The 22727-nt window shown below is 47.0% G+C and overlaps 1 protein-coding gene across 1 annotated transcript in view; it reads right to left on the bottom strand.

Moving 5' to 3' along the window:
* Positions 1 to 22157, bottom strand: part of LOC103644387 (callose synthase 9) — a 75308-nt gene extending 53151 nt beyond the window's left edge. The window contains exons 1-15 of the mRNA XM_020544934.2: positions 21575 to 22157; positions 20423 to 20520; positions 19726 to 19889; positions 19441 to 19564; positions 18777 to 18890; positions 18569 to 18694; positions 17134 to 17223; positions 7837 to 7934; positions 7574 to 7691; positions 6745 to 6870; positions 6589 to 6665; positions 6434 to 6512; positions 6068 to 6184; positions 4910 to 5012; positions 4694 to 4817 (exon numbers count right to left, since the gene is read on the bottom strand). Of these exons, the coding sequence (XP_020400523.1) occupies positions 4694 to 4817; positions 4910 to 5012; positions 6068 to 6184; positions 6434 to 6512; positions 6589 to 6665; positions 6745 to 6870; positions 7574 to 7691; positions 7837 to 7934; positions 17134 to 17223; positions 18569 to 18694; positions 18777 to 18890; positions 19441 to 19564; positions 19726 to 19889; positions 20423 to 20520; positions 21575 to 21773 (1757 nt within the window). The 5' untranslated portion in view covers positions 21774 to 22157. The remainder of the gene's footprint in view (positions 1 to 4693; positions 4818 to 4909; positions 5013 to 6067; positions 6185 to 6433; positions 6513 to 6588; positions 6666 to 6744; positions 6871 to 7573; positions 7692 to 7836; positions 7935 to 17133; positions 17224 to 18568; positions 18695 to 18776; positions 18891 to 19440; positions 19565 to 19725; positions 19890 to 20422; positions 20521 to 21574) is intronic.
* Positions 22158 to 22727: the final 570 nt, after the last annotated feature.

The following is a 22727-nucleotide window of genomic DNA, read 5'->3' as shown; positions in this document are numbered from 1 at the left end:
GAATGGAAAAGCCACCTCAATACAAGGAAATAACTCCTGAGCAGCCACCATGTCTTGTATAACTCCTGAGCACTTCGACTTTATTACAAGTATAACTAGTAATACAACTGACAACTGTAAATAGCACATAGCATGTGCCAAGTATCAAACAACAACAACAAAGCTTTTTAGCCCCAAGCAAGTTGGGGTGTAGACTAGAGTTGAAACCCAACTGAAGCCGCAAATCAAGGTTCAGGCACATGGATAGTTGTTTTCCATCGCTCCTATTCAACACTAAATCTTTGGTATTGTTGTCATAGTACAACACCAATGTATTGTATGCCCAAAAGAGAGAAGAATGATGTATACAGTTGGGGTGCAAGCTAGAGGCATGATGATCCTGGGCACAACCTAGTTACTAGCACATGAAAGGTTTATAGAGGTTCGGGCTGCAAGGTGCGTAATATCCTACATCATTTTTGAGTATGGTGGATTGATTGATACCGAGGTGAAGATTACAAGCTCTAACATCAGCATAACACCTTGACCACCTAGCTCTCCCTTCCCATTTGGTTCTAGTGAGAGTTCTAGACTATTGTTCTCTAGTTCACCTCTATAAATTCCCTTTAGAGCATCTCAAACAAAAAACTAAAATCAGTGCCCTATCTTGAAATATAGAGCTCAACCAATAAAAACAGCTTCAACAGTGCCCTATTTTACAAATTTCTATCAAAAAATATAGGGCACACCATGAAGTGACCTAAATATACTACACCACATATTAGTGCACTATAATTGTTTTCTACGTAATTCTCGACATTTTCTTTCCTAATAAAGTAACTTCCTAAAATACACTTTAAATGATGCAGTATTTTAATCTTTGGGGCACTATTTTGAGGCACCTTGTTGGAGATGCTCTTAGAACATCAGAGTTGACTGGGTTCGACCTACTATAAGTTTGAAAGTAAAAGCCTAATGTAAAAGTGAAGCCTTTTCTACGTTGTTATACCCCTCCCTTTTATAGACAAAGGGAGGAGAGAGTGATACAAGTCTACTAAGCAATGGGCCCTGCCTAGCAAAGGCTCAACTACCATTATCTTGTCGGTAGACGTGAAGTCATAAACGGTGACTCATCATGAATATGTCACAGTGTCGAGCTCGTGTTGCAGTGGCAAATACCTCTTATCATTGTGGCAAGTACTGGAGCTTGCACCGTTGGGTATGACGCACTTGGTACTCGAAGTAGCAGCATGTACTTCATAATGCTTGTCGGTACTCTGGCACGTTCAAACGAGGCTACAGGGTCGATGGCAGGTATCGAATAGTGGTCTTGAGTATGCCGATTAAATATGTCGTGGCAACCGTGCACCTCCTTAACTGCAATGTCGTGATGGACGAAAGCCTTATCTAGACCACCAGTACCACAAAGTTGTCTGGAGTAGAGAACGACGTGGTACTAACAGTACTTTTCGGAGTCATCATGCCCCAAGGATAGGTCCAGCCAATATTCCTTAGCCTGCGGAAACTCCCATACTTGGTCGAGGGGTGAAACTTGCTTCCCACATGAAGGGCGTCGGGCCCCAAGACCCGATTGGTCAAGAGGGCTCCAAGGTCAGGGACCTTAGTGGCTCGGGGGGGCTGGGAGACCGGTAGAGCCTCAAAACCCAGAGAGCACCCTGAAGTCTGCAAAGCCCCGTGGGGCTAGGAGGCCCATATCTTGTCCATTCTTATGTTCGCCGAAGCATAGTCACAAGAAACGGGTATAGTGCTAGTGAACCTCGACCTAGGAACGTCATCCCCGACATGGATTCGCGTGGTCATTTTCGTTACCACTGTGTAAAAATCTCTCACAGGTAGCGTACCATGTTCCTCGACCCGAGAACTTTGTGACTATGCGCCGAAGGATGGGAGAGCCTCAGAGGTTCAGAGGGCCCTAAGATTGGGTCCCCAACATGATGGGGGGTCAACCTCAACCAGATCTGAGCTAGGCCCTAGGGCAAGGGGCTACTGTTAGACAGGACCCAAAGGAATTCTTCTGTCAAGATCTTTGGAAGATGTCTTGGCAGCATCCGAGGGTATGACCTTCGTCGAACACTAACAGAGGCCCCTAGGCCCACCACAGACCTATGGATGCCTGCAAGTGGGCCTAATTTGCTCGCAAGACGCCTGAAAAAAGGTACCCTCTTCCTCTTGTCACATAGAACACCAGATGTTTGGCGTGTGGATGGCTATAGCCGGACCTCGAACGAATTCTTCTGCCAGGATCTTTGGAAGGCGTCTTGCCAGTATATGGTAGTGTGGCCTTTCTCGGACGCTGACAGGTATATTTCATCCTTTCAAGTCACATTCTACTTCCTCTTCCCATGTCAACTTCGTCTTTCCCGTGTCTTTCTACCCAATACTATCGTGCCTTAAGATCCGACTACGCACTGGTCTCTAGAGGTCTCTGTTGAATATGTCCAAACTATCTCAATCAGCGTTGTACAAGCTTTTCTTCAATTGGTGCTACTCCTAGCCTATCACGTATATCATCGTTCCGGACTCGATCATTTCTTGTGTGGGCACAAATCCAACGCAACATACGCATTTCTACAATACATATAAGCATAGGGTTGAGACCTTGTGATGCTTATGATATGTTTGGGGACTGGGCGAGGTATCTAGTAGTTAAATCGAGTCATTTATTACTAACTGCAGCATCTGTAATTTGTTGGGCCATTTGGTTAGGTATGAAGGATGTGGTTTTCAATAAATCTTCACCTAAATCATGTTTGCAGGTAACCTTCAGGGCAACTTACTAGTGTCGCTTCTGGTCACAACTACAACTTAATTGCGAGGATCAAGAGTTATTAAAGTCTTCATGTCGTAATGTGGAGATGGTACTGCTACAGTTTTTTCGCTATTTCGGATGGGGTTCTTGTTTGAGCTTAGCCTTATAGTACATTTGGTTATGTTATTAGTGTTCTTTGATGAGGTCACGTGATGTGTCAAAGCAGTATGCTGCCTAGAGTTGTAAACAATGGTCGTAACCTCGTTTGAGGTCAAGGTCAGACTATGTTTCCATTATCTAAAAACTTAACTGTTGAACATGACGTCATTTTGTAGGCCAACATTTTGCACCATAGAACATAGCAAATCTATTTCTTGTCCTATAAACCTTTCATTTAACTTTTGTGGTATCCTCTTGTCATATAGAACACCAGATATTTGACACCACTTCACCCTATTTGATTCTGGCTAACAACTTTATCAATATCTCTGTCTCTCTGTAGCATTAATCCTAAGTACCGAAAGATATCATCCCTAGGCACTACTTGACCTTCCAAACTAGCATATCCTTCCTCATGTGTAGTGGTGCTGAAGTCGCTTCTCATGTCTTCTTTCTTCTTAATATACTACATAAATACGCAGCTCTCCTGCGTATTCTATAAAAAACTTCTCATGTCTTCGGTTTTAGTTCTACTAAGTCTAAAACCTTTGGACTCTAGAGCCTCATGCCACAACTCAAGTTTCATATTTACTCCAGCCAGATTTTCATCAACTAGCACTACATCGTCCGCAAAAAAACTTACACCAAAGGATATCCGCTTGTATGTCCCTTGTGCCAAGTATCATAATTGATCCTACTTCAACCAAAGTAGTAAAAAAACATATTGGATAAGACAGACAACTTCACAATTCTTAAACTTTGAATGACATTACAAACTGTTATTCGCTAAATATCAGGATTGAAATATTTTATGGTTTTCAAAATTCATCCTAAAGACCCAAACCACGTAAAAAGACAAATGTGCTATTTGTTGCCCCTTCGTGTTTCAAGGCCTAACATATGTCATTACGAGATCCGATATGATCTTCATTATTGGAGATTCTCTAGTTCTAGTCGCTACTCTACTAAATCGGCGTATGAGGTGTTGTTTTATGGTTCTACCAATTTTGTTCACTGGGAGCGGATTTGGAAGAGTTGGGCGTCTCCGAAATGTCATTTTTCTTGTGGTTGGTAGCCCACAATCGCTGTTGGACTGCTGATCGGTTGGCTCGGCGTAATCTGGTTCACCCGGAGGCTTGTGTTTTCTGTGAGCAAGAGGGGGAGACCATCAATCACTTGTTGATTTCTTGTGTCTTTTCTAGGCAATTTTGGTTGCTGCTCTTGCAAAGAATTGGCCTTGCTGTTTTGGCGCCGCAGCCATCAGTTGTGGACTTTCTTGGTTGGTGGAGGGACGTGTCGGATTCTATTGGAGGCTCCTTCCAGGCTGGGCTGAACTCATTGGTTATCCTTGGGGCGTGGTCTCTTTGGCGGCATCTCAACGATTGTGTTTTTAATGGAGCTAGGACTAGCATTTCTTCTGTTATGATTATGCCATTATGGCAGGCAATGAGATTCAGTTTTGGGAGTTAGCCGGGTCTAAGGGTTTATCATTGCCTTCTGCATTTGCCTGAGGATCTTATAGTCATGAGGGTTGAGTGTTGGTCAACATCGTTGTTACCTCTCTCTCTCTCTCTCCCTCTAATTTTCTTAACCCCCCATGTATCTCTATTGCGGCCTCTTGACCTTGTGTACTCTGTACACTCTTCTTCTATTAATACAATGATATGCAGCTCTCCTGCGTATTCAAGAAAAAGATATATGATCTTCAAGACAATTTTTAAGTGATTTTTTTAATTTAGGGTAAGAAAAAAATTTCAGATATCACAAATGGATTTAAAAACATACATATATAGGTAGCAAATTGCAACTGAAGCTATAGTAAACCAGCAGAATCGCCATGCCACTCTGGTGATTGCAGATCCACGAGATGTTGAATAGGCACCATACATCATTAGAATATCCAATAGACCTTCACGGTAACAATAAGGTAACATAAAAAATAGCCATCGGGATAATTGACACGGATTATCATATTACAGTAGGAAAAAGATATGTGCTCACTCTCAATAAATTTCATTACGACATAAGTAGGACCCAGACTAAGAAGTTGCAATATGGTCTTCCTGTCAAAACTACCATCATTGAAAGCAATGATAGTCAGTCCCTGCATCAAAATAAATAGAAACATACATAAGTTACACCAAACCAATGTACACAAAAACATTAAAGATCGGCAATATAAAGCACCTAATGATACATCATGCGAAAAATAAAAGACAGAATTCATTCACATGCCCATATAAGGATAAAAGAATGACACATCTCCAGGTAAACATCAGTTTCAAGATGTTTATGGTAATTTTCAACTAAGGGTTTTAACATACAATGATACAAAATCAAACCTATACATAGATGGATATAAGCCCGCTAGTAGCGGAGCAATATATACCATCATGGATCATAACTAAATCATCACTAAATAGTTTAGAGCCAAGAGACAAAAAAACATGTCCAGCTAAATTCTTTTTTTAACGTCACTGGAGAGTTGTGAGTCATTTCATTAAGAGGAGAAAAACAAAACAAACGGCGCGACTGGAAAGATAACGCTATGTACAAGGCAGGTTAGGAACTAACTCGCCACAGCCACACACGCGCGCGCGCCCACAACACTACTAGCCACCCCGGGCCTAGGCTAATCCCACAACACTACCAGCTAAATTCTCTCTTGCCCACGCAAAAAGGTCCAAATGCAAGCCATTATTTGAAGTAACCAAACCACCGGCAAGTTAGGGTCTTTATTAACAAACTCCATACACGAAAGTATGCATCAGTCTAACACCAATTTGTTTTAAGTATTGCAAAAGCCACCTAGGACCAGTTTATTATTGAATACCCGGTGTAGCGGGGTGAAGCAAGAATCTGATGGAAGACATTGTAGTGTGCCTCATCCAAGGGAATTGAAGGCGTGCATTGTTACTAAACTTCATAGTGTCATGTCCGAGAGAGAGAGAAACAGTTACCATGCAAGAACAAGCATTTGGGAGAAAACACATGTTTTTAGAGAAAGAGGTGGCCAAAACTTAATTGTGTTATTGTTCATCTAGCAACTCAACAAATGGAATAAAACCAAACTAAGAATTCCTTATACCAGTGGCCAGTGGGTACTTGATCCCAAACAAAATAAGGTATAATGGTAGCATGACTAGAATTTGCATTCACCTGAAACATCATAATAAGGAACATCCAAAGGCGATGAAAGCTGTGGTAAAGATGAAGAAAAGTCCTATGTTCCACAAAAGATGTCTTTCCGTAGTGATGATTCCTACTGAGCAAGCCCTGCAAAACCAAATGTGCATCTTGTAAGCGAAGCAGGCAAACAATTCACAAGAAATAGAAGCATTTTTGTAAGCCTGTACTTAAGCTTGGTTAAAGTGAAAATGGATCATATCTCATTATTGACGACTTCCTATGATGGTCAAGAAGCACAAAACATATTTATTGACTTACAGATATACAAATACTGATTTGGTTACAGCTACAGAAAGATCAAAATAATTGTGATTATGATTTAATATAAAAACAAACCTTATATTTCCTACTGGGCTTCGAGAAAAACGGGTCGCTCAGGTTCCAAGGCCATCGTAGGTGGAAGCACTTATGAGACCTAGAAGGAAACATCAAAAGATTATAAAAAATAGAAACAAATTGACAAACAAAAGTAATTGGATTGATTCGCTTACCAGAAAAACTCATTGAAATCATCATAATTTCTCCATTCAGAATGTGGTGCACGCCCGTTTTTATTATTGGCTGCTTCCTGCGGACATTCAACATTAAGAAAACCATATAGGACCAAAAATAATGACTGGTATTAGCTCACCAGCAGGCACACTTACCGCTGCAATGATTTCATAGAAAGGATAAATGACATTGTCAAGAAACGATACGCCACCACCAGAATTGCAGCTTTCAGCTGGCTCTGCAGTTTGTTTCTGCAGAATCACCCCTAATTCTCTTGCTAGCTGCAAAATTGAAACCGAAAACAAATGTTAACAATATGAGTACCATCCAGCACGTATTGAAATCCAATCCAGACATTGGCACGCAATCTTCAAAAATGAGATTTGGGTTCATCATTTTGATTTCATACTGTGAACATGGATTAACCATGATGGAATAGCTCTTTATCAAATTCTATTTGGGTCTGAAGCATACTAACTAGTTCCTCCCCCTCACATAAACTATCTCCTACAATCCTCACATATCATGTGCATCACCAGATCACATAGCATTGAGGCTGCTCCCATCCCAGGAAGGTAGTAGGATAGAGTCACTTCACGTGTGACAAACGCCAACACCAGGACACAAATTGACAAGGCAAAAAAATCTTGAACATGCAGGAGAGCTGGGTATCATTATTTTAAGAAAAAGAAAAGGGATAAGGACCCTGCTAAAGCACAGTAGCACACACACACATACACACAACAAAAATAGTTTCAAAGTTATGTCTGTTAAACCATGAGTCATAAGCATAAATCTAGCCACAGAGACATGAGAAAGGGACATATATGATATACTGGTGTGTGTCGCTGAAAAAAGGAAGCTCATGGACCAACCAATCATTGTGATTACGAAATATTTTCACACAAAAACAGAAAAATAAAGGAAAATCGTGCAGCATCAAAAACCATAATAGGTAGCTTCATTAAAATCATACAGACTTACATGATGAAATATGTAGCATAAGCCCTCTGGAATAAATCGCACGTTAGCAGCTTCTCCCCACATCAAGTAGTATAAACACACATATAGCAACTTCTTTTCCTTTGTCAACGAATCATTGCTAAAAGAAAACCATGCAATATCTTAAAACCAAATGAGGCGATCATAAGGAGTTAAGTAGATAAGACCAAAGTATATATAAAAAGAAACCATACTAAGGAATTAAGTAGATGAGACCAAAGTATATTTTTTAAAAAAGAACATACTTATCCCAGACAGGACGAAGAGGCAGATAGTTGCACCATTTGATATAGTTATCAAGGGCTTTAGAAAACACAGCATGCACGGCACCCTCATCAATTTTCTGGATAGAAACAATAAAACTGGTAAAGATAGAGGTGTGAACAACTTCAAGCAATACAGAGATGAATACCTTGGGGTGGAACCTGGTATCTGATCACATTAAATTTTTGCTGAAACAGTGTATTTTATTTTAAAAAAAACTGAATTTGAATGGAAATACTGTAGCAACGTTGATGAGCAAAATAAAGTAGTGGGTATTGAGTACTATGTTTTTTACAGCACACTAAATAATATTTTGTAGCGGGGCAAACATTATGCAAAAGAGTCACGCTAGTATGGGCAGGAAATAAGGAACAGAAGAGGAAGGAAGAAACAATAGATGGCATACTTGATGAGCACGTTTGACGGCCCAACATCTTAAAAATTTCCCATAGGGCTGACTACCTTGCAAGGAGATGGCCGACCCACAAAGCTACTTGAAGACACGGAACAAGGTGGAGTGTTCTCCAAGGCAAAAGGCCACCGACCTAGTCAGACTAAAGGAGATGGCTGGCCCACGAAGCTGCGTGAAGACACGGAACAAGGTGGCGTGTTCTCCAAGGCAAAAGGCTACAGACCTAATCAGACTAAAGAAAATACCATTTCTATGATAGAGTTAGACTTTGTGTTGTGTCTAAGCCTACACCTCATATTAGTTCGGCCCTTTAGGGGTGTTGGCTGCCACTATATATTTGAAACCCTTTCCTAAGCAATGGGTCCACCAATTTCAGGCGACATTTCCCTTCAATCATGGTATCATGAGACCCCTTCCGCTGCTTCAACATACCAAATTCTAACCCTAGCCACTGGATATTGTAGCCACAGTGTCTGTGGGTACTGTTTATCTTCTCCGAACAGATGTCGCCCTCCAATTGTGTTTCCCACCAATGGCACCACCATAGCCACGCCACCCTGCGGCCATGTCCACTTGCCAGGCGTGTCACCCCATTGCCATGCCCAGTCATGCTCGTGCACCGCCCATGCGTCGTGCGTCGCCAAACACCGCCGCACCCCACAGACGTAGGTCTCCCTTCTACTGGTCTGAGGGTCTCCACGCCGCCACATACCTCTTGAATCGCCTTCCTATGATGCAATCAGTGCCCCCACTCCCACCCTTTTCGGGGTCTCACCCTCTTACGACCACCTTCGAGTTTTCAGGTGCGCCTGCTAGCCTAATATCTCGGCCACAACACCTCAAAACCTTGCGCCTCGCTTGACTCGTTGTGTGTTCCTCGGGTACTCCATCGATCATAAAGGGTACTGGTGTCTCAATCCATCTACCCACTGTGTGCTCATCTCAGCAGGTAGTATTTGATGAGTCTGATTTCACCTTCACCACTTCCACTCCGTCCGCCACAACCACCGAGCTTGACACCCTTTTTGAGCCTGACCTAGTGATCTCACCCATAGGACCACCTCTCTCCCTCTCGCGACGAGCCGTCAGTGTACCACCTTGTCATCGTCGAGTGCGATCCTCGTCATGTGCACCCGATGGTCACCTGGCGGGCAAGCGAGGCCCTCCGCCCGGTGGACCGGCTGGTTCTCTCAGCAGCCTCCTCGTCACCACTCTCGCATCTACCATCCTCTGCCCGTAGCACGCTCGTCCAATCCTCCTAGCATCGTGCTACGGAATAGTACGAGGCCTTGCTAGCCAACCACACCTAGGGCCTAGTACCACGCTCTTTCGGTGCCAATGTCGTGACCGGCAACTGGATCTTCAAAAACAAGTTGAGGGCAGACGACTCTTTGAATAGGAATAAGTCCAGATGAGTTATGAGGGGTTTCACTCAACGTCCAAGGGTTGAGACCTTTAGTCCTGTAGTGAAGCCCACTACAATCCGCACGGACCTAACTTTGGCTCTCTCGTGCTTGGTCGGTTCACCAGCTAGACGTCAAGAACGCCTTCCTCCAGGGAACCTTAACAGAGACATGTATTGCAGCTGTCGGAGGGTAAATTTCTCCGGTCAGGTGGCGGATTGCACCCGCCCTAATTCCTAAAATGAAGAGGGGCCTAAGTGTATTGCTTGTTACGAGGTTCGTGGATGAACACACGAGAGCACACGAGGGTTTAGAGTGGTTCGGGCCGCCGGGGCGTAACACCCTACTCAACTGTGTAATGTATTGTGAGTCTGAGCCTGGATCTATCTTGTAATGTCGCATGCCTCCCCTTTTATAGTTGAAGGGGGCATGCACAAAGGCACTGAGCCCCGACATGTGGGCCTAGGGACATAGAGAATATAACACTTGGGACTATAAATATTTGTTGCCGGGGCAATCCCCTTGTGTCCTGTCGTCCGAGATCTGTGTATCTTCGGCGTGCAGGGGAAGCTTCTTGTAGAAGGGATAACACGGTGCGCTGCTTGGCACGGGCGCACTGTTCGCCAGCAGACCCAGCAGGCGCGCCGCCTGCTGGATGACCTTGACGCCGCCTGCCAGCGGATGGGACGGGACGCATTAAATGCTAAGAGGGCAAGTCGCCCGTCAGCGCAGTGGCAGGCGGCGCGTCCACTCCTCAATAAATGCAGGGGTTGCATGGCTTTACGTCAGGCTCGGCCCGATGGCTTATGTCATGGGCCACAAGCAGCGGGTCTCCGCCTGAGCGGGAAGTGAAGGGAAAGGCCTGGACACGTGTCAGCACCGGACCCCTACTCACGACAGGGTCCTCCTCGTTCCGGGACCTTGCTGAGGTTCGGACCTTACTCGGAGGCTCTGGACTTATACGTATAGGGGTCTGGTGTCCTTCTGTGGAGGTCGGGACCCCACGATACATACTGGGATGTGTTGTCTTTTCTTGCCACGTGGCGCCCTTTGGCCTGCCCATGCGATGGGGTCAGGCGCCGTCCTCCGCGTGGCCTGGAGACGTCGCATGGGTGCGGCGTCTCCATGTTGTAGAAGAGGGTACCCCTGATTTAGGGTACCGACAGTGGCCCCGGGCCCGCCTCAGGAGGGGATACGATCCTGTTGGTGGGGCCAGAGTCTTATTGACGGTTGGCCTGCTGCTCCTGCGCGCCTGTTGATGCAGTGCCTGCCGGCCCGCCTATGGTCACGCCGACGGCCATGCCCGTTTTCACGGTTGACCGGCCCGTGACTCTCGCACTTAGCGCGCACTGCTGGGCCATGCGCGGGGTGCCTCGAGTCGCCGCACTGGTTCTGAAAACTTATCTTTTCAGTTTTCCGCGACGACCCCGAGGAGTCGTGCATTGGCGCGAGTGGCGGTGCGACTTTTCCGCACCCAGTGACCGGCGCGCCGGTTGCATGACATGTGGGCCTGGGCCCCCATGTTGGACCGCCGGTTGCAGCGAAGCTGAGGGGGCGCATAACCGCGGGCGGTTGTACGCTTCCCGCGTGGCGGTTCGACTTTTCGACCGCTGGTTTCGACGAAGATGAGGGAGCGTTTAACCGCGGGGCGGTTGCATGCTCCTTTGTGCGGCGGTTCACCTTCCTGACCGCTGGTTGCCCCGAGAATGAAGGGGCGCATAACTGTGGGGCAGTTGCACGCTCCCTGCGCGGTGGTTCGCCTTCTTCGCGCTTCGGGTCAGTCAGTCTGACACGTGGGGCCTGGCCCCCGTGTCATAGGGTAGGAACCTTGGAGTACGTCGGGGGAATTTTGCCCGTGACGCTTCAGGGCGCGAGTGGGGAGATCTGCCTATAAAAAGGGATCGATCTCCCGGGCAGTAACCATGCTTTGCTCCTCTCGCCTTCATCGTGCCCTTCCGCCTTCCGGGCCTCCAGATGGGGTGCGCCGGTGTTTTCTGGAGAGGTCCGCGTCAGGGCCACCCCCTCCGGCGACCTCACCGCCGGAGAGCTCGCGCCCGTGGTGGTGCCGGCGGTCTTGCCTTCTTCTTGCTGTTGTTTAGAGGAGCGCAACCTCAAGGAGGTTGGTGCTCTTCCACCATTGCTCGGCTTCAAGGATTTTCATCATGCAGCCCGGCTGCAGTCCCCCGCCAGTGGTCATCCAGAAGGATGACTACCAGCCTTGTGGTGGGGAGAAGCAAGTCGGGCTGCGGCCTCCCTCCTGCCCTCAGCTTCAAGGATGTTCATCATCCTTGCTGGGGTGGGAGGCGAGCCGAGTCGGGGTCCTGCCTTCCGCATGGGCCGGTGACCCGCTTCTTCCTCCAGCATTCAGGGGAGAAGGCGTTCACCGGCCTTGCGGAGAAGGCGAACTTCGGCTACGCGAGGCCGGCCGGCTGCAAGCGCTGTCAGCTGCCGCGTGCCTGGCTCCCTGGCTCAGATGGCCCTAGGGCCGCCTCCGACGCTGCCTCCTGCCGCTTGGTCGGGACGTGGTTGTCCGTCCACCGCACGGTGACGGTCGCGCCATGCGCGGGTCCGCCACATCCACGCCTTCTCCCGCGCCACTGGCCGTACTGGGGGGTCGTACAAGACGTCGTACGCCGCGGGGGTGGCGGCGGCGTTCTTGGATGGTCTTGTCCTCACTCCGTGGGAGTACGGGAGTGAGGACCTCTTCACGCGCGCTGAGGCAGCCGCCGTCCACCGGCGCGGAGGTGGCCGCTGTCGTCGGTGCTGAGGTGGTCGCAGCCGCTGGTGAGGCTGCCCCTTGCAGAAGTGGTTGCCTCCGCTGTTGGGACCATCAGAGCCACCTGCTGCTGAGTCCCAGACTCTTTGGCTTTAATGGCCTCGGTGTCACCCCCCGTAGGAGGACGGGGGCGAGGACCTATTCACAGTAGCGCTCACCCTGAGGTGATCGCTGCTGCTGGCGAGCCGCTCGGAGCGGAGGTCGTTGTCGCTGCTGGTGCAGAGGTGGTTGCTGTCGCCGGCGATCCGTCGATGCAGAGGTGGTTGCCACCGTTGGTGGGGCTGTCCGGAGCCAGCTTCCAGCGCGACTCCTGCTGGTGCAGCGTAGTCCATTCCTACAGAAATGGTGCTAGGGTCCCGCTTGTAAGGGAATGTAATGACATTTGCTTGAGAGCAGAATGTAATAACATATGTACGCAGGATTTTAGCCTGGGAAGCCAAGTTGTGTGTTCGGACCCCCTGGATGGTGGCTTCAAGTACTAAGACACCTGCCGCAGGGCGGTGGAGTATGCAGGCTCACGGTACGGGACCAGGCTGAGCGGCTACACGGTTTCCGGACCCCCCCCAGGAGACAAGTGCCCGTTCTTCAGAGCCGGACCTCCAGGTTGTTGGACGCACAGGACTATAGTTTTAAATACTAGGACACCTGTCACGGGTGGTGGAGTGTGCAGGATTTTGGGTACGGAACCAGGCTAACCGGCCACACAGGCTCTGGACCACCCTATGGAACGGGCATCCGTTCTTTAGAGCCGGCCCCCAGGCCTTCCCCTGTTTTTGTAAAGTAATAAATATTGTCTACTAGGCAGTATTTAACACTTATCTGTGTATCGCCTGTTCCTGCGCAGACTCATCAAAAGACTGGACCCGCGGGGAGCCCATAATGATTTCCAGGGGAAGGCAAGCTTCAGCCCCGTACACCAGGAAGAATGGGGTCTCCCCGGTGGCTCAGCTGGGCGTGGTCCGGTTCCCCCACAACACGGATGGGAGCTCACCGACCCAATTTGCGCCATGCTTCTTTAAGCAGTCATAGGTGCGCGTCTTGAGCCCCCTGAGAATCTCTGCATTTGCCCTCTCCGCCTGTCCGTTACTCCTAGGGTGAGCCACGGATGCAAAGCAGAGCTGGATGCCGATGTCCTCGCAATATTCCTGAAAGATCCGACTTGTAAACTGGGTCCCGTTGTCTGTAATGATACGATTTGGGACCCCAAATCTACAGACGATCGATTTGAGGAAGGCGACAGCAGCGCCATGGGTGATGCTGACCACAGGAGTGGCCTCTGGCCACTTGGTGAACTTGTCGATGGCGACAAATAGGTACCGGTAGCCGACGACGACCCTGGGAAACGGTCCCAGGATATCCACCACCCATACGACGAATGGCCAGGAGGGCGGAATCATTTGCAGGGCCTAAGCCGGTGTGTGTATCTGCTTTGCGTGGTACTGGCACGCTTCGCAGGACTTTACTAGCTCAGCCGCATCCTGGAGGGCGGTTGGCCAGTAAAAACCATGCTGGAAGGCCTTACCGACCAGCGTGCGGGATGAAGAATGACTTCCACACTCCCCTCCATGGATCTCCGCGAGTAACTCACGGCCCTCTTCCTGGGTGATGCACCGCATAAGGATACCGTTGGTGCCACGGCGGTAGAGATCCCCTTCTACCGTCGTGTAGCGTTTAGCCAACCGTACTATGCGCTCTGCGGAGACATGGTCTTCAGGAAGGATATTCTCCTTCAGGTAGTCCTGGATCTCGGAGATTCATGCACCGGGACCACTCTGAGTTGTCGGTTGTGGTGCTGGGGGGTCGGTGAAGCCCCCAGTGCACACACAGCCTTTGGTGGGTCCTGGGACGCCACCGGGACCGTCGGCTTCGAGGTGCCGGTCTCGCCCCCCTCGCCCAGTTCGGCAGGTTGGGCGGTGGGTCTCAACAACCGCCTTTCGAAGGCGCCCTCGGGCACGGGTGCTCGAGTTGATGCCCTCTGGGAGAGGTCATCTGCCGCTGAGTTGTCGGCCCGGGGAACGTGTTGTAGTTCCAGGGTTGCGAAGTCCTTCTCCAGCTTTTTTACATGGAGGAGGTAAGCTGCGAGTCTGGGCTCATTGCAGCTACACTCCCCGCGGGCCTGCTTGATGATTAGCTGAGAGTCCCCCTTCACGAGGAGCTGGCGGACCCCCAGGGATAGGGCCGCAGATAGGCCGAAGATCAGCGCCTCATACTCTGTCATGTTGTTGGTGGCTTTGAACTCGAGGCGTACCACATACTTCAGCTGGTCCCCGTCTGGGCCGACGAGGACCACTCCTGCGCCAGCACTCTGTTGGCGGGCGGACCCGTCGAAGAAGAGCGTCCAGTGGGGCTCGGTGAAGACCGGACCCCTTCGCTCCGCAGGTGTGGGGCCAGGATCGAGGTTCGGGCCCCCAGGGGCGCATGGGGGTGGAGTCCACTCCGCGATGAAGTCGGCCAGGACCTGACTCTTGATAGCGTGGCGGGGCTGGAAATCCAGCTGGAACTCAGCGAGCTCTGCTGCCCATTTGGCGATGTTGCTAGTGGCGTTTGAGTTGTGGAGGATGGCCCTCAATGGAAAGGAGGTCACCACCACAACTCTGTGTGCCTGGAAATAGTGACGCAACTTCCTGGACGCAACCAGGACAGCATAGAGGAGCTTGTGTGTCTCGAGGTACCTAGTCTTTACTTCATGGAGGACCTCGCTGACGTAATAAACCAGCTTCTGGACAGTCCGGGCGCCCGACGCTGGTTCTAAGTTCTCAGGTCCCTGCCCTTCTGTGTCGCCCTTTCGACGACTAACACCATGCTCACTGCTTCCGCAGCTGCCACAATGTACAGTTACAGCGGTTCCCCTTGCTCTGGGGCGACCAGGATAGACACCGACAAATGTGCGAGGTAGAGGATTTCTACGAAAAGACGATCGAAATCTCAATGGACCTTGTCGCATTCCTGGCAACATCAACCTCCATGTTCGCCTCCTAGGCGTGCATGGCGGACAGCTCCGGCACGTTGCATAGACACCTAGTCGAGATTACGGCAAACCTGGCTTCTTCAACTTCTTCTCGGGACACGTCTAACGTTCTCATCGAGAATTTCAACATTGTTATACTTTTTATTAGCATCATTTCTATATCTATAGGGTCAGCAAAACTGATCATGGAACTTCATAGTATATTAGTATCATTAATATTAATACTCAAACAGCTGCAAATCTCTATCAGCATAAGCATGTAACAAATAAACTCGGTCATTACAGTTTAGTATGTCATTTTTAAAGTTCACATGATTAGCAAACTGAACAGAACTACCATTAGGACTGAGAACAATCAGTAACGATATCTTTTACACAGAACATGGTTCCTGGTCGGTCAGAAACTCACCATATTTATTTAGCTATTCAGTGACAGACGCCAGTGTTCGGCTAGGCGCCGACTAGGCGGCGATTAGGCGCGCCTAGGCGCTAATCGCCAGGCTGCCGCGTAGCCTAGGGCTCTGTGCGGCGTCTAGGCGGCCGCAGCGACTAGGCGGCGCGCAGTCGCGCCTAGGCGGCGAGTTGGCGGCGCGCAGGCGCCTAAGCGGGCGCGCAGGCGAGCGCGCGGGCGGGCGCGCAGGCGAGCGCGCGGCAATTTTTAGCGCGCACGCGCGGGAGTTTTAGCGCGCGGGAGTATTAGCGCGCGTGCTGTGCTGCCGCTCGGTCTCCCTCCCACATGGTCACGGAAATTGCCTCGCTGCTCATTCCCTCCGGCGCTCATCCCCTCCGGCTGCTCCCCCGCCGGCTGCTCCCCTCCCTGCTCCCCCGCCGGTGAGTTCTCCTCCCCCGTCGGCTGCTCCCCTCCCTGCTCATCTTGGATATGCTCTGCTCGACTTGGATATGCTCTGTAGTTCGCATCTCCTCTGCAGCTCTGTTTCCCTCCTCTTCTGTTTCTTTCCCCGTCTTTCCTCTGCTTGTGCTTTGTTATATAGATGCTGACTGGAAGTGCTTGAGTTCTTTGTTTTTACAGCTGATAGCACAATGGTATGTTATACTCTTCACTCGAATTCCAATATGTTGGTGCAGTGGTTAGACGGGGGGTTCCCAGGTCAAAATCTGGTTGGTAGTATATAGTAGTTATATAGTCATATATAGTAGTTATATATATAGTATATATAGTTATATACATAATATATATATATAATTTATGGCTATATTGCCAAAACGCCTAGAAAAGCGCCTAGAAGCGCCTAAGACCGAGTACTCCCGACTAGGCGCTAGGCAATGGGTCACCGCCTAGATTCCGCCTAGCGCCTAGCTGAACCTTGACAGACGCCAATATGGTACTGACAGAAATTAGAAAACCATAACTTCAAATACAGTAAAGGTCAAAAACAGCCAAATGAAATCACTTTTATGGAAACGATTTCCAGTAAACGGGTTTATCACATAGACTAGTGACCAGCACAGAAGTATAAATTTGAATAGATAACAGATAAGGTTTTTCAAATAAAAGAACTCAGAAAAGAGCCACTAACTAACTTTCAGGCATATTACAAATGTAAAGAAAGGGACCATAACACATTGAGAAAAAGAATGTCAGAAAAAATGCTAAATGATTACTAAGATGGCAAGCTATTGTTGTTATTCTAAAAAAATAGCACTAACCATGTCCAAAATTATGACACGCAATAAAATGATGTCAAACAAAAAAAATACCGGTTCGTTTCCTGATAGTTTTCCCACACGAGATTGTTCATTCGCCAGTAGGTGAATGATATGCTCTCTTTGGTTTTTCACATTATCCCCCTGCAACCATGAAGAAGGGCTATAGCTTATTTCCACAAAACTGACAATGTTTCAAAATATTGTCAGATAACGCAGCATAGCAAACATAACTGCACAAGGATATTTATTTACATAATTTTGAAAGAGTATAAATACTGATGTATGAGTGAAAGCCATGTAATGACATTGGTTTCCTACCATCTGACTCCATCCTATGATGAATGACGAAATATGCTCCTAAGCATGGGCTCAAATTCACAATGAATTATGTGTCATTTAAAAAAACTCGACCTGTAGAGGGTAAGACAACCTCGGACATTGTATCAAGAAGACCTCACACAGGTCAAGAAAAACCCTGCCCCACCCATACACAGGACAGACGAGGGGATTCTTTTTACCCAAGCCTTGAGGAGTGCTACTCATACCACTAAACCAAACCTTTCGCACTACAAGCCGTTACAACATGTCATTTAGAACCAAGTATCACCGTATTTACAGGATGGATTTAAATTTTTTTAATCGAACTCATGATGCATACAGAAACTCGATTCATATTGTTTTACCACTATTAGGGCTGCTTCCTCTACTCAATGTTCAACTTAAGAATCTGGATCAATAGCATGTCTATGATCACACAAAAGGACTCAGCTAGCTAACTGGCTGATGCCTGCCAACAGTTAAAAAATCAGCCATCCATTAATTATACAATTAAAAGTTCAGAGACCATACTCCGCATCATTTTTAACACCTTACTTTCATATTAAACCTTAGAAGCATGACACAGATTATACAGTCAACGTTAGGACCCAAAATAGAGTCAATAAGCAAATGGACAAGATGCATTTTCTTAATATAGTTTTATGTATGCCATGACCGATAATACCTGTTTTGCAATTTGAGTTGAGGGAGCCCAAGGGGGAGGCCGGGGGCCCTGCCCACGTCCAAGCAAGAGGGCAGTGTTTTCCTTCTTAATTTTTGCTTGAATAGATTGGTAAATCTCCTCTCCTTATATAGAGAGGATTACTTGACCACTAAACAAGTGATCCTTATCGAGAAAGAATTACTTCTAATGGGTTAATTTATACTGCCCACCTAGGCCAGATAGGCCCATGACATACGCCTCTAACAGCAGCAAGAACTAAAAATGTAGCAGCAAATATGCAGATTTACTTATAAAGAAGTCCGATCATATAGTTGGTCACGAAGATCAATCTATTCAAACATTTTATCACTTAGCTTGGCAACTAACATTTCTCATCTATTATTACAACATGTGCCTGTTCCGCTGTGATACAATTACAGTAGTTATATCAACCTGGAACAAGCATATGAAATTTATAAGAAAGATGCACACAAAAATACTAACCTGAAAACCAAATACACATTGCAAAAGATCCAGGATATCTGAATTCCTAGCATCAGGGACTGAAAAGGTACCAGGAAGCCTGGGCAGATCAGTATAGTACTGCAGAGTTGATATTGCTGCCCTCACCTAATTAAAACAATCCATATGTATAACCACCTCCAGATCCAGCAAATTGCCAATAAAAAAAACTCTTATGATGAACTATTACCTCTGGAAAATTCACAATTGCATTAGTGGTAGAAGTCAAGGAATCTAGAGGAATAATATTATATGGAACAACATCCTCCGTCCTTGCTGCATCCTTTTGCATGACCCTTTTCATCTGAGAAAAACAGAATAAATAAATTGATAACAAATGGTGAAACCCTATACTAGTCATGGTGGGATTTGTCACAAGAAGATCGTCGACATAACATGGAAGATAGACAATTATTGAGCTTCCCAACAATCTACACCCTCTGAACTCAGCACAGTATTCTAGAGGGAACTATTTTAGACAGTGAGTGTATCAGATGCTACCAACCGCAGGTTACAGTGCTGTGTGTTACCAATCACGGTAGCATCTAAACACATGCACAAAAAAGTTATGATCAAAAGATGAACCAATAGACAATGCAATCATCTTTGCGCATGCAAAATTTGAAACAGAACAAAAAAATCAGCACATCAATAGTTGCAGATCAAAAATGAACAATTGCCCCCCACAACTATCCATGTCATTCTCTTGTTGGCAAACTGCTCGCCACGAGTCCACGACATATACATAGATATATAAAGATATATAGATATAACCAAGAAGATATATTTTTCCAAATTTCTGAAATCAAATACAAACAACTAAATATCAAGGATAACTGGATAAGAATTCAAACCTCTTCAGATATCAATTTGTTTGCATCCTCTGGTGATATGTCCTTTGTCATATCCTCTATTACTGACCATAAGACCTTCAAAGTCGCAAGTACTTTTTTGCGCTTCCTAGTTTTCCGTTCTAGCCTGTTCAAAAAATTTGCAGACCGGGAACATCATCCAGTGACCCAAATTTATTTACATTATGCTTAACAACATGGCACAAAAGCTAATGAAGTAGAATTTTGTAAGTTTTTTACATAAAGTAAATGCACAGTGTGTCCATTAAACTGAAGCGAAAAACTTACTCGCCAAGGTTACCGCTGAACACGGCAGATTCCCTCAGCTTCATTTCATCTTCAATCAACTCATCCACTTTATGCTTTTCTCTATAAAGCTTGTAAAATTCTTGCAATTTAGCAATATCCTGACTTCGGTCAATAGCAGCACCTCCCCTCTTCGCTAGTTTTTGCTAAATTCATGAACCAACAAGAACTGTTCAAAAATATACCTAAGGTTCTGATGAAGATCTATTTTCAGAATAATATGTCGTTTAGGGTGCAAATTGATATGGTGTAGTATAGTGGTGTGACCTGGGTGACCCCCAAGGCATTATGTGATACAGCATAAAGGGATTCAAGCCTTCATGGATTAAACGAAATTGCACCAATCACAATGGAATGTGTACAATCTACTAAAATAACATATTATCATATTGCTAAATACTCCTTATGTTCATAAGCACCTGCCTTCTGTCATTTTAAAGCACGCAGCAAAACATTCATAGTTGTTACCAGTAACATAGGTAAAAGCATCTAGAATGGCCTTATAAAAATAATAGTAAAGATTCACAAAAAGAAGGGGATGGGTTCATGGTGATATGCTTCTATGGTCTTCACCAACAAAATATGAAAATTCAAAAAAAAACTCCAATACTGTAATAGTTCAGAAAAGGGCATCTTACAGTATGAAATCATGTAAGATGTGTAACTGAAATGGACATACCCTGATCACTGACATTAAACCGGTTTTGAACTGCAATACTCCTCTCCCTTCGCTGTTCGGATCCAAACTCTGGGCTAACGTGTAACCATGCTCACAAACTGCACGAAGTAGAAACATAAATGTTACCAGATCAAACCAAGTTGCACATTGCCTGTTTCAATTGTAAAATACTCCATTATCCCAATAGAACTGCATTTCACTGTTGGCTTTTGTTTTGTCATTCAGTTTGTCACCACACATTGACATAACCAAGGACCCCACCAGCTCATTAAAGAAAAAGGTGGCAACCACTAAACGAAGAGGAACCTGGCTAAAAGGCATAAAACAACATTTTTCCTACTTCTATTAGACAGGTCGAAATGAAACAACAGAGTTGGTGTAACATGCAATATAACTTAGTTGCAGAAATCTGAACAAATTTACTTAATCATTATCCTCTGATTTGGTGAACGTTTGATTTTTTGTAGTGGAGTACCACAGTACTGTTCAACGGATGAACTAAGCAGAATATGGAAACTGGACAGATGTCAAAAGTATATTCAATGATACAGGCATCTAAATTCAGAGAACTACTGATGCATAGAAGTATAGAACTAAAATACCTGCTAGATACATAACTGTCAGCAAGGTGGGTGTCCAACTTAGCTAAATGCATAGAACTACAACTAGCCTAGCCATGAGTCAAATAGTGGCAGCTAATTACAGAGAGAATATGCTAGTGGGCAACATGCGCAATGTAGGTTAACAGAAGTCAATTCATCAGGGACACCAGATGCTTGAATAAGCTAGAGGGAAATTTACTTTAGAAGAGACATCGAAGCCAACCACACACCATGCCAGACATTTATAGACAATACGAAAAAAAATAAAACCCCACAATCACCCATAGACAATGTTGGCTTAGTCGAACTATCTGCCAACTTCAATACAAGTGCCCAGGTTTGAAGTGAAGCATAATTGTCCAGAGTTATGCCAAAAACTAGAGAACCAGCATAACGAAGCAGTCTAACCGCTACTAGCACAAGGGAGGGACTGCTAGTCTGCAACGAGAATGAGCGATAACCAAGATCGTAGCGACGCAATTCAAAACCCAGACTCCAGAGCCACTGCTACGGGGCCTCTTCCCCAGTTCAGCGGCACAGAAATGCTTACGGATCCTGGCGATGGTGGGGTCTTCATCCTGGATCTCGTCGGCGGCGCGGAGCACCTCCTCGATGTGCACGTTGTTGCCGAGCGACGACGGGACATTCCCGGCGATGCCGGTGACCGGCTGGCCGTAGGCGCTGCCGAGCCGCTCCCCGCGCAGGGCCGCGCGCACCAGCCGCTCCCAGTTGGCCTCCGCCCTCGCCATCGGCGGAAGCCCCTCGGATCTAGCTAGAGCACACCCAGCAGTCTAGTCTCTCGCGCGCTCAGAGGCCGCTCGTCATGGGCCCCGAACGTCTCCAAGCGTCTGCGATCGACTGGCGACGGGGATCGGTGCTAGGGTTTCGAAAGCCGCGGGCGCGCGGACAATGAAGGTGGTGGCGTTCGAGCTGTGGGCGGGGAGAGAAACGGAGCAGGGGGGCTAGTGGGGTGAGGGGAGAACCGGAGAAGGCAGCGGAAACGGAAGTCCGGAGCCCGGAGCCCGGAGAGGATGCGACGACTGGACTGCTAGGTGTGCGGGCGTGTCGTGCAAACTGCGCGTCGAAAGGCGCCACATGCCAGAGCCGGACCAGGCCACACGGCCCACCACTGCAGGGAGTGTTTTAAGCGGGACAACAAGTCTTAGGGCGAAACCCTATTTTTCAATAATTGTTTTTCATTTCTCTAAGAAAAAATAGTTATTTTTATAGAAAAATAGAAACAGAAATCTTTTGAAAAAAATGGTGTTTCCAAACTAACAGGATGTTTTCGTCAAAAACCGCATAAAATCTCAGGCGCGTGATGACACTATGACAGTAGTCGTGACTCGTGAGTAGTGTACCGAGCACGCCGATGCGACGACACAAAGGAACGCGGTATTTCCGTCGCTTATAGGACGGTAACGCGGTTTTTGTGCGAGCAAACACCGTGGAAACGCTGAGAAAAAATAAAAGTTAGATGAGAAGAATCGATACGAGTCAAGGCAAGGTGTCAGGACAAAAGGGCGGCTACAGATGAACAGGCGCCAAGCAATGGGAAGATGAAGCCGAGTCGAGCGGTAGTGGAACCGAGGCCTTGCTGGAAAGAAAGAAGAATAGCAAATAGCAAATTCCTGAGTCCAGAACAGGTGCACTTTGTAATAGAGTAGCTCATGTGGTAACAATATATGTAATATTGCTACGCT

This window comes from Zea mays, chromosome 1, assembly GCF_902167145.1.
Source record: "Zea mays cultivar B73 chromosome 1, Zm-B73-REFERENCE-NAM-5.0, whole genome shotgun sequence".
NCBI lineage: Eukaryota > Viridiplantae > Streptophyta > Magnoliopsida > Poales > Poaceae > Zea > Zea mays.
Note: the sequence above shows the minus strand (reverse complement) of the source record. Positions and strands in the feature narration are given on the sequence as shown.